General features: G+C 49.7%; 2 protein-coding genes across 4 annotated transcripts; one reads left to right on the forward strand and one right to left on the reverse strand.

Moving 5' to 3' along the window:
* Nucleotides 1-139: 139 nt before the first annotated feature.
* On the reverse strand, nt 140-4211 carry MRPL2 (mitochondrial ribosomal protein L2). The gene is made up of 7 exons (XM_090282447.1): nt 3999-4211; nt 2735-2903; nt 1480-1621; nt 1254-1369; nt 1067-1177; nt 751-824; nt 140-392 (listed from the first exon to the last, which is right to left on the reverse strand). The coding sequence occupies exons 1-7, from the start codon at nt 4092-4094 to the stop codon at nt 180-182; spliced, it is 921 nt and encodes a 306-aa protein (XP_090138573.1). The 5' UTR covers nt 4095-4211; the 3' UTR covers nt 140-179.
* Nucleotides 4212-4348: 137 nt separating this feature from the next.
* Nucleotides 4349-15836, forward strand: KLC4 (kinesin light chain 4). Of its 3 annotated transcripts, none has more exons than XM_090282446.1 (16): nt 4349-4423; nt 6132-6414; nt 7386-7616; nt 9001-9082; nt 9725-9935; nt 10426-10513; nt 11616-11717; nt 11946-12119; nt 12438-12537; nt 12738-12790; nt 13004-13074; nt 13242-13350; nt 14161-14301; nt 14581-14696; nt 14999-15062; nt 15728-15836. In XM_090282446.1, exons 2-16 carry the CDS (start codon nt 6157-6159, stop codon nt 15776-15778), a joined length of 1851 nt encoding a protein of 616 aa, XP_090138572.1. In that variant the 5' UTR covers nt 4349-4423; nt 6132-6156; the 3' UTR covers nt 15779-15836. The 3 variants fall into 3 exon arrangements, with proteins under 3 accessions (XP_090138572.1, XP_090138570.1, XP_090138571.1); XM_090282444.1 differs by lacking the exon at nt 4349-4423 and adding an exon at nt 4510-4908; XM_090282445.1 differs by lacking the exon at nt 4349-4423 and adding an exon at nt 5278-5337.
* Nucleotides 15837-16090: the final 254 nt, after the last annotated feature.

Here is a 16090-nt window from a genome sequence, read left to right on the forward strand (position 1 = left end):
TCTTACCCCATTCTGCATTACCGATGAAGGAACTGAGAGAAATGAGGCGGTTGCAGCAGCAGTCTTTGCCCCATGTTGCCTTTCCCTTTCTCCTTCCCCAGGTCCAGTATTTACCATCTCCCCTTGCAAAACACCAGTATCAGATACAAACGGGTTCATTTTATTATAGTCCAGGGGCATCAGCTTTGGGCAGCAGCTGAGGGCAGTTTCACATAACTCTTCATTGGGGGCAGTGGCCGAATCTTTCGGCCAGCCCAGCCCCCCTTGCGGTGCCATCGCCCACTGGAAGGCCTCTTGCCCAGCCAGCGGTTCCGCCCGGCCTTGCCAATGACTCGTTTGTTATGATCAACATTGGATACTCGGCCTACTGTTGCTATGCACGTTTCCAGCACCTGACAGAGAAAGCAGATGGAAGAGAATGCACCGTGTGGGGAAAGAGCCTGATAATGTTGAGGGCAGGACTCTTGGGAAGGTTCTTACACTCAATGACAAGGGAGAGGACAGGGGAAAGCACAACATAAGTGAGCCTGAGTACAGGTCTTACAGGAATTGAAAACAAAAGACATTTTTCTATTCCATTATGGTGACGGCCTGACTAAGTATCTCTAGTCACTTAACACAGCAGAAAAGGTCAGATACAGCTTGGGGCAGTTCCTAATATACAACACCTGGGAGCAATGTGGGCCAGGAAAGGTTCATTCCAAAAATTCCTCCCTTGCTGATCCCTCCCACTTATACCCCCCCACACACCTGCATCTGCCTCTTAGAGGGCAGTTGGATAATGGCTGTTCCATTCACCTTCCGTAGCAGCACACCGCATGTCCCTGCAGAGGGGAGAAGCAGCTTTGCCACCCTCCACAAAGGGCAGCTTTGTCCTATAGGAGCATATACATTGAAGCAGGATGCATGCCATGTTTTAGGTAAAAACACAAGCACCTCTTCATACTCATTTTCCTTTTCCTCTGCCAATGGACCACGTGTGGGCCCATGGGTTCACAGAATTGTGACCTTGGGTACCATCTGGTCTTTCAAATTCTAAGACCCCAAGCAGCTCCTTTCTTCATACCTGCAGCTCGGATATACTGAGCCCCCCGGCCTGGCTCACTCTCCACGTTGTTGATCAGGGTCCCCACAGGCAAGGCCCCAAGAGGATGTGCATCCCCTTCCCGAGGAGCAACTAAAAGACAGAATTTCATTAGCACCAGAATACTTGTAGTCTCCCAGCCCACACACATCCGGTGACCATCTCTCACCTGCCATTCGGCCTATGTGGTCAGAGTTCAGGATTGTATCTCCAGCCTGCATGTTTTCTGTGGCAATGATCCAGCGTTTCCGGCTGCCCCCAGCAACCAGAGCTATGTCTGCTGACCTGTTCAGGGTGAGAAACAGGTGAACAGACCTTCTAGGCAACCCCATATCTTCTGAAAAGCCACAGAGCAGTCATTTAGTCATATCATTCACCCCACATCCCAAACTTGCCTACAGGGATCATAGCGGACAAGGATGACCTTCTCCTCAAAGGGTCCTGGCTTGGTTTCCTGTTCTGGCCGGAACCGAAGAAAGTCAATCATGCGATAACGTTGCTTGTGTCCCCCACCAATACCATGCACTTTGATTCGGCCTGTGGTCAGGACAGTAAGGGGACATAACCCAAGTCAGATCAACAGGCCTGTCCTTGGCAGAGAGCAGTGTTTCCCAACATTATGACTCAACAGAAAATGACAAAAAAATTTTCACAGCACAGGGGGGTAAATGGGGATGAGGAAACACATGGACCTTGGTAAAAACATAATTATATGATTATTAAAATTGTATAAAACCTCCAGATAAATTTTCTACAAATTACTAAATTCAGTAAGTTTACTGAAGGCCATGTAAACAGTGTTCAATTTCAACTGCTATAAATTATTTTTTCTTAAATTTATTGGGGTGACATTGGTAAATAAAATTATACAGGTTTCAGGCTTGTGTATGTCCAGTTATCTTCAATTATCTAGATTGTCTTCAGGAACACAGATCACTTCTCTATTGCTTTTTAGTCCATCTTCTCGTTCTTATACTATATGTAGGAGTCTAATAAATGTGTTTTCACCCCTGGCTGGTTTGGATCAGTGGATTGAGCGTCGGCCTGCGAGCTAAGTGTCGCTGGTTCGATCTTCCAGTCAGGGCACATCAGAGAAGGAAAACTCTGACTCCAAAAAACCTCCGCTGCCTTGCGGCATACCTCTTCAGGGGAAAGGCTAAGGGAGTAAATCCCGACAGAAAATCCGGAGCCGGAGTCCCTAAGGCGGTTCGACGTTGTAGTCAACACCGGCAACTCCTGCGGCGCACCTGAAGCCAAGCTGTATTGACTCCGTCTTTCCCTTGGACCCTTCAGCTGCGAAGAGAGGGGGGGTCTGCTGCATGGGCAACAGCAGACCCTCCATATCACCCTGCCCAGGCTCTGTAGCTTCAGCTCCACTGGAGAGGACACTCCAGCGTCATCGCAAGATGTTGATTCAACACGGGAGGAGACAGATACCCTGTCACTCCCGAGTCGGACTGCACAGCCATTCTCGGCGGTGCAGATAGACTCTTAAGAAGCTACACCATCGTCTCTCGAGATGGACGGCTGCTGATACGATACGAATAAATGTGTTTTAATTACATTCCTTTGCCTGTATCAATATACAGAACTAGGGTCCTACCATGTTTTTCTCCCTTATTGCTTAAATCCTCTTGCCCTTGCTCCCACCTGTGTGGTCTCGGCCCCCAGACTTCCTCATCTTCAATGGTCTAATGGTGTACGTGGTACGACTCTTCCAGGACACAAGGTTGGCATGAAGGGCCTCAGAAGTAAGGATTGAGCGGCAAGGTAGCAACAATGAGGCAGAGGGCAGCTGGAGAAGGGCATTGTTTGTCACCTAGAGATAAACATAAAGCTCTTTCATGTCAAAGCTAATTGAAGGAGAAGGATCACAGAACCAAGGGAGAGGTTAGAGACCAAGTTCAGCTTGTAGCCCACTTCCTCCTGGAGGTGTCCCAGACCAGCAGTCCAAAAACTCTACACTTCACAGCTTGTACAGATACCAGTGTGGAATGTTTATCTAGGTGCATGTGTGTTGATTACCTTCCTCATTCAATCCTTTCACCTCTGAAGTATCTCAATTCCATAATGGAATGTTCTTCCATTGATGTGTCTACTAAATCTGGCTCTATTCTCCTTCTCCAGGAAATTTTTCCTTCCCCAAACAACTTGCTTTTCCAGAACTGGTAGCTTCCACAAATCCATATACCACCAACAGCAGCCATGCCTTTTGCCCATTTGCATTATATTTCTGCGAGTTTTTTAGACACAAATGGAGGGAAGGGATCAGATCATTTCTGCCTTGGTCCCTGCTATATTCCCAGAAGGTCACAGAGTAGGTTTTGAATTTTAAGTATGCATCTGCCAAACTCTACCATCAGCCTGAGAGGTACAGAGCAAGACTTCAACTTCTCTTTTCTGTGATTCACAAATCGCCCACTAAGGATCTTGTGATACCTTCACCTTAGGCTACTATTCTTAGTATCTTGCCCTGTATTCTCTAATCTCAGCATTCTTAATGGTTATCATAATGGTTAAGAGTTCAGGCTTTGAAGACAGACCGCCTAGTTCAAATAGTTGGTGTATGACCTTGGATTGCTTATCAGTTTTCTCATGAAAACGGAAATGTTAATATAATATATAACTACCTTGTAGAGTAGTTGAAAAGTGTTCACCTATTTAAAACCTCTATTACTTTATCCCTGGCTTATGGTAAGCACCCAATAAGTGTCGATTACTTTGAAATCTGTGCAACCGGTTCTCTGTAAATGGCAACACTTATGGAGGAGACAGCTGAGGGTAGAGTGACTTATCCAAGGACACGGGCCAGCGTGACTACTGATCAGACTCGTATCCCTGCCTCCCATCTCCGGGGATCCCCTCTCTGGCGGCCCGAACGGAAACAGCCTCATCTCCGGGTAAGGTGGATTACCTTGGCGGCCGGGAGCAGGCTCGGGCCGGGCGCGGCGGCAGCCGGGGGCGCCAGGCTCAGAGAGCCTAGAGTACGGATCAGTGCCCGTAGAGCCATGAGAGTAATCAGGGTCCTCCGGGCTCAGCACGCCACCATTACCTTTAGCCAGGCAGCCCGGCGCTCGGGAATAATGCTAATAACTCCTTGTGCCGTCGCTTCTTCATGACGTAAAAGAGGTGAAAGGAGAGCCAGAGAGCCAGCTAGGTACACACCTCCTTTCCTGCCTGCGCGTCGTCAGAACCAATCCTCTGGCGGTTCTTAGGTCGCGTGACTGGGGAGCAGGCCCCGCCCCTCGGAACCGTCAAAACAATTGCCTCGAGCGGCAGCCATGATGCATTTAAAGGGGCAGTACCGGCTAGGGCGGCAGCCAGGTCGACAGACTACGGGTGAGTGTTTGAGATACCTCTGGGGCTGAGGGTTGAGATCCCACTACTTCTTATTTCCGTACTCTCGGACAGATGAACAAGCCCTCGCCGACAGACCTCACATAACTCCAGACAGACTAAAAAACTCCGCCCCCCCGCTTTCTTCCCGCCCCTCGATGTCCAGAGAGAGACGGGCCTGCCCCGCCCCCTGCACTACCAACGGACTCAGTGACTACAGGATTGTGGGGCCGCTGAGTCTCTTCACCCATGACTAGTACGTCTGTCGTCCACCTGTACCCGTCCCCCACCCCCCGTCGTCGCCGCCTATCTCACTCGTATCCCCGCCCTGAGCCGCAGGGCAGGGCGACAGCCTGGGGCACTCCTCTACCGCATTCCAAGGCCGGGGAGACTTATCTCCCAGCGCCGCGTTTCCCTGTGACCCTGCAGCGACTCGGCAGACCTGCCGTTCTTTCTCGCATCATCAGGCGTCTGGGAGGCGCCCTAAGGTGACTCTCTCAGAGCCTGTTAGTTGGTGATCGTAACAGAGACAAAGCCATGGAAGTGACTGAGCCAGGAGTGATCAGGTCTTCCTCCTTACGCTTAGCCAGACACACTCTTTGCGGCAGGTCCCAGATCTAGAATCACTCCCTTCTTGGGAGAAAATAGCTCCCTAGGCTTGGGGTGAGAGGCTGGCTTGGAGAAGGAGAGACACTGTTCATCTTTGAAGACTTGCGGGCAAGGGGAGGGAGGGTGTTTATCCTGGGTGGGGCTTTGTGCCAGGTCCTCTGGGTGGCTGTGAAGTGGAAAGAGAAGGGGTGGGAATGCTGGACTTCTGGACTTTGGGCAGGGCAACTCCTGAGTCCCTGGCTGCTGAACAGAGTTTCTTCTGGGCTCTGGCCTGAGTGCCACAGCCAAGGGCTGTGCTCTGTAAACAGGTAAGAGGACTTCAAAGGTGAGAAACAAGGCCCTTTTGAGGAAGTAGGAAGACTGCCTGAGACCTGGGGGGTGGGGGGCTAGTGGAGAAAGACGTAGGGCTGACCAGGTTTGGAGATGACTGGTCTTAGCTCTGACGATGATGCAACCTGAAGACTTTGAGCCTTTTGGGTCCTGCAATGAAGGCTCCTGTTTTCTTTTTTCCTCCTTTTCCCTGATTTAACTTTGAAACTTATTTCTTCCCTTTTCCCAAAACCTCTGCACCTCTTCTGCATATCTCCTGTCAGCTTTAAACCTGTTCCCTTTGTAATGCTCACCAAGCACCCTCTGGGTTCCTTGTAGTGCTATTGTCTCTCATCTCCTGATTCCTTCTTTAAAAAAGATTTTGTTTATTTATTTTTACAGAGAGGGGAAGGGAGGGAGAAAGAGAGGGTGAAACATCTATTGGTTGCCTCTCATGTGCCCGACCTAGGAAGAACCTGCAACCCAGGCATGTGCCCTGACCAGGAATTGAACCATGCTCTTTTGATTCACAGGCTGGTGCTCAGTCCACTGAGCCACACCAGCCAGGGTTCTATTCTTTTTTTATCTAAGTCATTTCTTCTCCCTCTCTCTTTCTTACAACATTAAGCTTTGTGTTCTTAGTGCTGTAGGATCCCTCCCCACTGGTCACTCTCTCCAGTTAAACCACAGGGTCACATACTCTCTCTCACTCCTTAACTTGGATCCTACCACCCTCTAACCTCAACCTTTCTTTCTTATCTTTACCTCACCTGAGCTCTGTTGTTTCTCCTAGCCCAAGCAAGGTCTTCCAGGCCAGGATGTCGGGCCTGGTGTTGGGGCAGCGGGATGAACCTGCAGGGCACCGACTCAGCCAGGAGGAGATCCTGGGAAGCACTCGGCTGGTGAGCCAAGGGCTAGAGGCCCTACACAGTGAACACCAGGCTGTACTACAAAGCCTGTCCCATACCATTGAGTGTCTGCAGCAGGGAGGCCATGAAGAAGGGCTGGTGCATGAGAAGGCCCGGCAGCTGCGTCGTTCCATGGAAAACATTGAGCTGGGGCTGAGTGAGGCCCAGGTGAGAGGGAGGAGGTGGTGTCAAATGGCCCATGGAGGAACAGTTGTCTTATTGGAGGTTTGGGGTCACTTGGGATCCCCTTGTCCTAGATTCTTACATTCATTCAGTAAATATGTATTAAGCCTCTACTATGGGCCAGGCACTACTCTTCTGGGCACTGGAGGCACATCACTGAACACAACACTCAAAACTCCTTGACATCTTAGAGCTTACACTCTATCTGGGGGAGGCAGACAGTACACAAACAAATAAGCAAATGATTAAGTATACCAAAGTGATAATTGCTAAGGATAAAAAGGTAAAAATAAAGCAGGGAAGGGGATTAGGGAGTATGGAGAGAACATTTGACTTCAGATAGGGTGGTCAAAAAAGGCTTCACTGAAATGGTGACATTTGAGCAAAGGTTTGAAGATCAGGGAATGAGTCATGCAATAAATTGGGGAAAAGCATCCTAAGCAGAGTGGACAGCAAGTGCAAAGGCCCTGAACCAGAGTTTTCTCAGTGAATTCAATGAGGGGCCATTGTGGCTACAGTCAAGTGAATGAGGAGAAGTAAAATAGAAAATGAAGTTCAAGAGGTAACAGGGTGGGGAGAGGGGGACAGATTATGTGGAACTTGTAGGTCATCATAAGGACTGAGGAGAGGAGTGATATGTTCTAACTTAACATTTTAAAAAAGATCATCTGGCTGCTGGGTTAATAGACTCTAAGGGAACAAGAGCAGAAATAAGGAGGCCAGTGAGGAGGCTATTGTAGTAATCCAGGTAGGAATTGATGGTGGCTTGGCCCAGGGTGGTGACTCTCGAGGTGGTGAGAAATTGGATTAAGGGTGTATTTTGAAGGTAGAGTCATTGCCCCCTAGCCCCACTTCCTGGCTCCTGCTAGTCTTGCCACCTCCCAGTAGGCTTCCCTCCTGCCTATTCCTGAATACTCCTAGCCAGAGTCTGGTGCTCACAGGATGTGCCCACCTAGGTGATGCTGGCTTTGGCCAGTCACCTGAGCACAGTGGAGTCGGAGAAACAGAAGCTACGGGCTCAGGTACGGCGGCTGTGCCAGGAGAACCAGTGGCTCCGGGACGAGCTGGCGGGTACCCAGCAGCGGCTACAGCGCAGCGAGCAGGCTGTGGCTCAGCTGGAGGAGGAGAAGAAGCACCTGGAATTCTTGGGGCAGCTACGGCAGTATGACGAGGATGGGCATGCCACAGTAAGCATTATAGGAGAGGCTGGGTCAGGGGTTGCTGGGAGTCATGGCAAAGGCAGGGCAATGACTCCATATTTGTAGGGGACAGCAGCACTGATCAACCTGCCCCAAGTAGCAGAATTCAGGTCCTGACCCCAACTCCAGCTGACTGCAAGGGGGAAAGACTATTCACTCATTCAATCACCATTTAACTAAATGACTATTATATATGCCAGGCATTGCCTCCACTGGGGATACAACAGTGAACAAGGCAGACAGAGTTCCTGCTCTCACGATTATAGGTTTGTGTCAGGGAGAGAGATAAGCACCTGGAGAATTCCAATCCAGAACCCTAAGTGCTAGAATTAGGGAAAGCATCGCCCAGGTGAGCAAGACCCTCCTAAAATTTGCTCACAAAATCTAAAATTAACCCTCACTCAGCAGGTATTTGTGTATACCTTAAGCAGTTCAAGAAGATACGTATAATGGACACATAGAGAACTATAAAAGAGAGTTTCTTGCTTGTTTGAGTTTATAATGTGGCTGTAAGGACAAGACTTACACATGAGAACACATGTGCGACCACACCAAGCCCAAGTGCTCAGTGCTGGATGAGTGGCTCAGTCAGGGTGGGAGGAACTCCAAAGGGACAGGTTCCTGGGGACTGGAATGGTCTGGGAAAGAGTCAGAGGAGGCAGGATACAGGGATGGTAAGATCTAACTTGGACTTTTTTTTTTTAATTTAAATGATTGGGAGTTGGGATGAAGTTTGAAGGATAATGAGGGACAGGGAGGGGTTTTCTAAACTGGGAGATGGGAGATGTCATTGATGAGGCTCCAGGAATGGAAAGCTGGTCTATTGTAGGGAAAGTGGTATGAAGTGCCTGAGACACATTGGCAAAGCTGGGCAGGAGGGTTGGAGGTGTTTGTACAGGGCTGCAGTGCCTTGTGGACACAGCAAATTTGCCAAGTGTGGAAGTAGGTTAGACAGTGAGGGATGGGCACTAAGTCCAGCGTGAGCAGTAGCCGGTAATGAGGACAAGGCTGAGGCAGACACTTTGTGTATGTGTCAGTAAGATCAGACACACTCCCTGCCCTCAGGAGAGATTGGACAGACATATAATCAATGTAAACACATACAGCTATAATTATAAGAGTTGAGGGGGTGAGAGGTGGAGGCTGGAGAATGAGGGTGCTTAGGGAGGAAACTTTGAAGTGAAAGAAAGGAAAGTTAAGAGATTTGCAAATGAGAGGCCTGAGGTTGGCAAGACAAATGCTGGCCTTCCCAGGGGCAGGAACATGAACAAGGTTCTCCTGGGCCCCATCTGTCAGGGATTTCATGGTTCAGAGGGGCTCTGAAGAGGTTACTGGGGATATGTTGGCCCAGATACACTTGCTGTTTTTCTAGGAGGAGAAGGAGGGCGATGCCACCAAGGATTCCCTGGATGACCTCTTCCCCAACGAGGAGGAAGAAGACCCAAGCAATGGCTGTGAGTCTGTCTCTGGAGTGGGAGGGTGAAGCAGGGCAGCAGGAGCCTGGTATAGCTGTGCTCCCTGCTGCCCACCCCTCACCCCCCCCCCCCCCGCCTCATATACAGGGTGCTTACTATCTAGAAATAGGTTCTCCACTTCCTCTGGAGATGGGGTAGAGACTGGGCTAGTACTTTGATTTCCTCAGCCTCCCCATTATTTCTTATTCATCAACATTTATTACACACTTGACATGATGTGCCAGGTACTGTGCTAGGCACTAAGGATACTGAGATGAGAACAACAGGGGTCTTGCCAGTGAGGAGTTCACAGCTGAGTGGGAGAATGTGAGCTCCTCAAGGGAAAGAAGCAGGTTTTTCTTATCTTTGTATCTCTGGCACAGCCCCTGGCTCCTGCTTATTTAGTAAATGTTTGTTGAGTGAATGAATTGCTGGGTGAGCAAATGGGACTGTGATGGGCACAGATTCAAGAGAGTGGGCAGAAGAATAGTAGCTGAGACAGGTCTCCAGAGAGAGCCTGGTGGGGGCAGGTGCAGGCATGGATGAAGACATGGAGCGTGGGTGGGGAGAGGAGGCAGCAAAGGAGAGAGGAAGAGTCCCCTAAGGAAGTCAGTCTCCTGTTCATTTTCTTGGATGGTTTAGTGTCGCGTGGCCAGGGCACCCAGCATAGTGGATATGAGATCCCAGCAAGATTACGGACTCTGCACAACTTGGTGATTCAGTATGCAGCCCAGGGTCGCTATGAGGTGGCTGTGCCACTCTGTAAGCAGGCACTGGAGGACCTGGAGCGCACATCTGGCCGTGGTCACCCAGATGTTGCGACCATGCTCAACATCCTTGCTTTGGTGTATCGGTGAGTACTGCCCTCCTTCTGGCCACAAATCTGCCTCCAGATTCCAACCTTGATCCACCTTTGGCTCCCATTCCTGCTCTTCAGTGGGTACCTCTTCCACCTGCTGGGCATCCTGGTATATGCCACTTGGGGGCTTTCTCTTGTACCAGAATTCTCATTCTTTTCATACCTGGGCCCTTGACCTCAGAGAATACTCATCTTTCAGGCTCTTTGCTTTTTCAGTCTTTCTTCTGAGGAAGGTCTCTTTTTCTCTCTCTTTCTGTGTCTTGTGTCCAATAACTTGTGGCCTCCTCTTGACATGGCACAGTTTTGCGTCCAGTATGAGTGTGTTGGTGAACCCCTCTCACTGCTCACACACACTGGGCTTTGTGTCTCCTTATGGTGGGCCCAATCCCTAAGGGTATCTCAGTCATCCCAAAGGAAAGGAGGGAAGGAGGTGGCTTGGGGATAGAGTTCAGGGTAACCCCTTCACACTTTTGTCTTCTTTCAGGGACCAGAATAAGTATAAGGAAGCTGCCCACCTGCTGAATGACGCCCTCAGCATCCGAGAGAGCACCCTAGGCCGGGACCACCCTGCTGTCAGTATCCTTGCCCTCCTTCCCCCCATGTTTTTTTGGCCTCTCTTAGCTCGTCCATCCTCTGCCCTCAGCCCAGTCCCTGGGGATGCTCATGAAGGAGGTGTGAGGACTCTTCTCTTCCAGGCCGTGTCTGCTGATCCCAACTCTGAGACCCAAATGACTTTCTTATAAAGAGTATTTTCCTGAAACTTAATTCATAGATAATGTAATCTACCTACATATATAATTTCCAAAATGTTGAATGATACCATATTAATATAAAAGAGAAACAAAAAATATAATTTATAATAAAACAATATACATAATATATTACAGTGAAGTAAAAATACAATATAACAATTGTGGTAGTGAATACAACTATGCTAGAATATATAATATAGTAGTCTGATATGTAATGAATAACTTTAGGTTTAGAAGGAGTAAGACCAGGAAACCATTCTATATAAGAAGGGCTAAAAAATGACAGAGCAGAAGGGTTGGTGGGTGGGAGTTTAAAATCCAGCGTCAGAACAAGTAACAACAGACCAGATTTGTTTGTATATGATAGAGAAATAAGTAGGGATAGCATGCTAAGATAAACAGTAGGTTGCCAAAGTGAAGAAAATGAGAAATAAGATATTTCCGAAAATGAGCTAACTGAAAATAATTCCCTATGCTATGTCATGTGATAGGCAGGGATGATGTATCTCAGAAGAGATAACTTCTGTCTTGATATCCTACCAGTGTCAAAGCTTACATTCAGTAAGCTTACATTCAGTCACGCTGACATTGAAAAGTTAGCACAGCTATCTCACAAATGCAGAACACCTGTAGCTTCCTTGCCTCCTGGAAGGTAATACTGCCCCAATTTTCATGGCAAACAACAAAAGAAAAAAAAACCCCAAAACAAACACCATTGGAAATGCCTAAAAGTGCCCCTAGAGGGCGATACCACCCCCATGGAGAACCTCAGAGCCATCCCACTCAGCAATTTCCCCTCCCCTGACTCTGACTAGGGTGGCAGAGTCCATTTCTCTTGGGGTTGTACAGTATGGGGAAGAACCTCCAATTCTCAAGGTCCTTGAAAGCACCAGCGTCTGAGGGGACAGACCTGTCTTCCTAGGTGGCTGCCACACTCAACAATCTGGCTGTGCTCTATGGCAAAAGGGGCAAATACAAGGAGGCGGAGCCGCTGTGCCAGCGGGCACTGGAGATCCGAGAAAAGGTGCCCACCCTTTTCCCATTCTTCCCTACTGCTGTGCTCTCTCTCCCATCATCTCTTCTGGTCTACCCTCTGGCCTCACTTCTTTGTTTCTCACCTCCCTCCACCTTGTTTGCTCTTCCTTCGTTCCATTTCCCCTATTCCCGGCAGGTGCATGTGCATGCACACGCACATGTGCACATGTGGACACAAATAATTACAGTCATCTATCATTGCTTTGCTTCCCTTCAGGTCCTGGGTGCCGACCACCCAGATGTGGCAAAGCAGCTGAACAACCTGGCCCTGTTGTGCCAAAACCAGGGCAAGTATGAGGCTGTCGAACGCTACTACCGGAGGGCACTGGCCATTTATGAGGGGCAACTGGGGCTGGACAACCCTAATGTAGCCCGGACCAAGAACAACCTGGTAAGGGAGGAGGGGGCAAACTGGGTGGAAGGAGGGGAAGGGACAGTATTATAGTCTGGTACACCAACCCCATCGCCTTTGTGCCCATCCCTGGGGCTGCCTTTGGGGCTGAGGGATCTGCTTTATTCCAGTGGCAAGGCAGAAGTTCCCTAACCTCTTGGGAGTAGAGTGGGATCACTCTTAACCCTGCAGCTAGAAAAGAAGGTGTGAGGAGGATCTCTGGGGAAAGTCAGAGAGACCAAGAAGTGGAAATCCCTGAGCCTGGCTGAGATCTTGTCTCCATCTCTTGCTCCTGCATTTTTGCCTTTCTGCCCCCAGGCTTCCTGTTACCTGAAACAGGGCAAATATGCTGAAGCTGAGACGCTTTACAAGGAGATCCTGACTCGCGCCCATGTGCAGGAGTTTGGGTCTGTGGATGGTGAGTAGCAAGGGCTTGGGAAGGGACCTGTAGGGAGGAAAAGAAATGCAGACCAAATGTGGGAGGGTTAGGTCATAGCGATTCACAGGGGGAGCCAGACTCCTTTAGTCCAGCCCTGTGGACCTCTGGGTCCTGGATCCCCTCGTACTGTCTAGCTCAGTTCTTTAACCTTGCCACCTTATCCCATGTATCCCCTGCAGATGACCACAAGCCCATCTGGATGCATGCAGAGGAGCGGGAGGAAATGAGCAAAGTGAGTGGGGGAGCCCAGCCTGGGGAGTCTGAGGCTACCAGGGCTTCTATCTTACTCCTTACACTAGCCCAATTCTTCACTTCTCAATCAAGCACCAGCCCCAGATGCATGGTGCCTTCCCCAACCCAGCCCACACCCTCGCCCAGCTCCAGCTTGCACCCCAGCTTCTCTCTACTCACATCTCTGGCTCCCGCCACTTCTGTCCTACTGCAGACAAGGCACCGGGAGGGTGGCACACCCTACGCTGAGTACGGAGGCTGGTACAAGGCCTGCAAAGTGAGCAGGTAAGCTGCAGTGAGAAGGTGGCTTGGCCTCCGATGTCCTCCATTCAAGCCCTGGACCTTTCCCCTTCTTCCCTTTGACCTTTCCTTGGTCTTAGCTTTGCTCCTTCCCTCTCCTGTTTCTTTTTGGAACCCATCCTTTCTTCCTTCCCTGGTTTCACATCCCACAGCCCTACAGTGACCACCACTCTGAGAAACCTAGGAGCTCTGTACAGGCGCCAGGGAAAGTTGGAGGCAGCTGAGACCCTGGAGGAATGTGCCCTGCGTTCCCGGAAACAGGTCAGAGACCGGAAGGGGAAGAGTGTCAGGAAGGTAGTGCCCTAGGGACAAGGGACCACTGTGGCTTCTAAGTCTCTGAAGAATAAGTGGCCCTGGCTGGTGTGGCTCAGTGGATTGAGTGCCGGCCTGGGAACCAAAGGGTCACTGGTTTGATTCCCAGTCAGGGCACATGCCTGGGTTGTGGGCTGAGTCCCCAGTTGGGGACGCGGGAGAGGCAACCACACATTGATATTTCTTCCCTTCTCTTTCTCCCTCCCTTCCTTGCTTTCTAAAAAAATAAATAAAATCTTTAAAAAGGAAAAGAATAAGAGGGACTCAGGAGGGAGACCTAGAGAGGAAGGTGAGACATCCTAGTGGGTGTGGTTGTTTTTAAGTGTGTTCTTAACCCCCACCTGCCTTTTGTGGTTAGGACTCCAAGTTCAAGATTCACTTCACGAAATGGGATTATTTAAAGGGAAGCCTTGCCCTTTCACAATTTGAAGAATCTATTAAGGAGGGACAAGGGTGGTGTGGATGAGGGGGTTGATGGTTGAGGGGAGCCCAATGTCAGAGTTTCTCAAATTGCAGGTGTTAGCTTATTAGTGGGTCATAAAGTCAACTCAATGGGGGCCATGGCTAAAAATACATATACATCTATATGTAGGAATACATTGCAAATAGAAAAGGTGGGTATTGTTCCGGTATGTATGCCATTAGATATCACAAGGAAAAATGTCTCCCTTCCTGCAGCTGGTGGTAAAAAAAGGTTTGAAAGCCCCGTCCTGAGGAGTTAAGGAGTGGGAAGTCCCAGCTTCTTTTTTTTCCTTCCAGGGCACTGACCCTATCAGCCAGACTAAGGTGGCCGAGCTGCTTGGGGAGAGGGACAGTGGAAGGACCTCCCAGGAAGGTCCTGGGAGCAGCGTGAAATTTGAGGGAGGGGAAGATGCTTCTGTGGCTGTGGAGTGGTCAGGGGTAAGTCTGATTGTTGCCCCTTGATCTCTCCTGTCCTCTCCTGCCGTGAAAGGCTCTGAGCCTGTCCATGAAGGATATGAGAACATGTCTCCACTCCAGTTCAGTTAGCCCCTGCCTCTCAGGGGTATCTTGATGAGCCAGCTAGTGACAAGGCTCTGGTTTTCAGTCAGTGGGCTTTTGGGGGAGAGGGGGTGTGTGCAGAATAAATGGCAGGAGTAGATTCGGAAGCCAGTCTGCATGGGATCCCCTTAGCTCCTATTTCTCATCTTTCTCCACCAGGATGGCAGTGGGACCCTGCAGAGGAGTGGCTCTCTGGGAAAGCTCCGGGATGTGTTTCGTAGAAGCAGTGAACTCTTAGTGAGGAAGCTCCAGGGAATGGAACCTCGGCCCTCTAGGTACACAGTGAGACTGAGATATGGCAAAGCAGACGAGTAAGTCCTGCCTCCGAATCCTCCTGGCACCTCACCTCCAGAGGAGAAGTGTCTTGGAGAGAATCATGGAGGAGGTCAATGGGATGGCCATGGAGAGAGAGTTCAGGAAAAACAGGTGCCCCTGAGGAGATGAAGATCAGAGAATGTGTGTGTCGAGGGAGGGGGGCTGTGGGAAGGCAGTGACTTGATTTTGTGTGGCAGGCTCACAGCTTTAGTGACACCCAAGAGGAAGAGAAGAAGCCTCAATTCTTTCTTTTCCATTGTAGCAGCAACATGAAGCGGGCAGCCTCCTTAAACTATCTGAACCAACCCAGTGCAGCACCCCTCCAGGTGAGAGCAGTGCTGCTGAGCATATTGGTGGGTGAGAAAGAAAGGACAGCCATAAGGCAAGCCCAGTGGGAGTTAGGGAAGAGGGGAGAGTCTTCTTGGATGAAGACTGTAGCTAGGGAATGGGAGTTGGCAGACTGAATCAGGCAGACAGATTGGTGGTGGTGGTGGTGACTAGGAAGGGATAGTTTCAGGCCAGAGATAGTAGCAAATGAATTAATCAGGAGGAGAACAGGATTTGATGTTCTCTAAACTGGTACTTTGGAATTAGGAATAATTCAAGAAAGATTTGGGCATTCTAATTGCTCTTCCTCATGTAGTTGTTGTACACCTTGCCTCGGGGACTCAGTAGTCAGTCATCAAGAAGGGAAAAAGTATTCAGTCATCTCCATTTGAAAAAACAGTAATGACACTTTTATGGGAAATGACCACTTGTATCAACATACTCAAAATATATGGCAGTATTCATGTGGCTCTTCCAGGTATTTTCTCCAGCATACTGTAGCCTTCTGGGAAATGCTAGCAAAGCCTCAGAGCTTGAGGTTGAGGTTACAGGCTCTATCCTATGTCCAGAGAGAAGACTGCAGCCATGAGATGGATAGACTCCAGGGGACAGTCTTCAGGAGGCCAAGGTCCCTGGGCTGATGGCATATTATTGTCTGTTTCAGGTCTCCCGAGGCTTCAGTGCCAGTACTATGGACCTCTCCTCAAGCAGTTGACATTCAGCCTGCCCTTCAGGTCTGCTGGGTTCCTCCACAGCCCTCACAGCATTCCCTGTTGCTCTTGGCTCTTCCAACCCCACGGTGGGACAGTGAAGGGGGAGCAGTTAACAAGATTGCTGCTGCCCTTTAGGGTCTCAGCTCCCTCCTCAGGAATCCCCCTCAGGAAGGACCCTCAGGACATCCTTGGGCCACCCTGTAGTCCTCTAAAGTAGCTAGCTCTGAGGCTCCCAGGGTGGCTAAGGAGCAAGTATGCACATGGGAGATGCAGCCTGCTGCTGGCTTTTCGGTCAGACGGTTTGGGGCTGGCCA

This window comes from Furipterus horrens, unplaced genomic scaffold (genome assembly GCF_987537825.1).
Source record: "Furipterus horrens unplaced genomic scaffold, mFurHor1.1.pri manual_scaffold_6, whole genome shotgun sequence".
Taxonomy (NCBI): domain Eukaryota; kingdom Metazoa; phylum Chordata; class Mammalia; order Chiroptera; family Furipteridae; genus Furipterus; species Furipterus horrens.

Coding starts and splice junctions, on each gene's coding strand:
- KLC4 (XM_090282444.1), top strand. CDS start 4,670: ATGACTAGTACGTCTGTCGTCCACCTGTACCCGTCCCCCACCCCCCGT. Junction 9,936..10,425: donor ATCCTTGCTTTGGTGTATCG/GTGAGTACTGCC, acceptor GTCTTCTTTCAG/GGACCAGAATAAGTATAAGG. Junction 13,351..14,160: donor CCCTGCGTTCCCGGAAACAG/GTCAGAGACCGG, acceptor TTTTCCTTCCAG/GGCACTGACCCTATCAGCCA.
- MRPL2 (XM_090282447.1), bottom strand. CDS start 4,094: ATGGCTCTACGGGCACTGATCCGTACTCTAGGCTCTCTGAGCCTGGCG. Junction 1,370..1,479: donor GTCCGCTATGATCCCTGTAG/GCAAGTTTGGGA, acceptor CACCCTGAACAG/GTCAGCAGACATAGCTCTGG. Junction 393..750: donor CCTCTAAGAGGCAGATGCAG/GTGTGTGGGGGG, acceptor TTTCTCTGTCAG/GTGCTGGAAACGTGCATAGC.